We start from the raw sequence: 206 nt of genomic DNA on the forward strand, positions 1-206 counted from the left end.
GGTGGCTCTGCCTCACCTCCCATGGCCCTCATGGGGACACAAGCCCCTGAGCCGACTCCTGAACTTGTCTGGTGCCCGCAGCACCTCCTACCCCGGCACTCTTCCTTGCAGGTGACAACTGACCTCAGACAGAAATGCACCGAATCGCACACAGGGACATCGGCCTCGGCGCCCCTGGCCGCTGGCATCATCGCCCTCGCCCTGGA

General features: G+C 64.6%; 1 protein-coding gene across 1 annotated transcript in view; it reads left to right on the forward strand.

Annotated features, from left to right (window-relative positions):
* The window catches only part of LOC104082519 (furin-like), a gene marked incomplete at both ends in the record, with an annotated part of 1,245 nt that overhangs the window by 426 nt on the left and 613 nt on the right, over positions 1 to 206 (forward strand). Inside the window, one exon of the mRNA XM_009585667.1 lies at positions 112 to 198. Coding sequence (XP_009583962.1) covers positions 112 to 198 — 87 coding nt within the window. The remainder of the gene's footprint in view (positions 1 to 111; positions 199 to 206) is intronic.

Source organism: Fulmarus glacialis, unplaced genomic scaffold (assembly GCF_000690835.1).
Source record: "Fulmarus glacialis isolate BGI_N327 unplaced genomic scaffold, ASM69083v1 scaffold35599, whole genome shotgun sequence".
NCBI lineage: Eukaryota > Metazoa > Chordata > Aves > Procellariiformes > Procellariidae > Fulmarus > Fulmarus glacialis.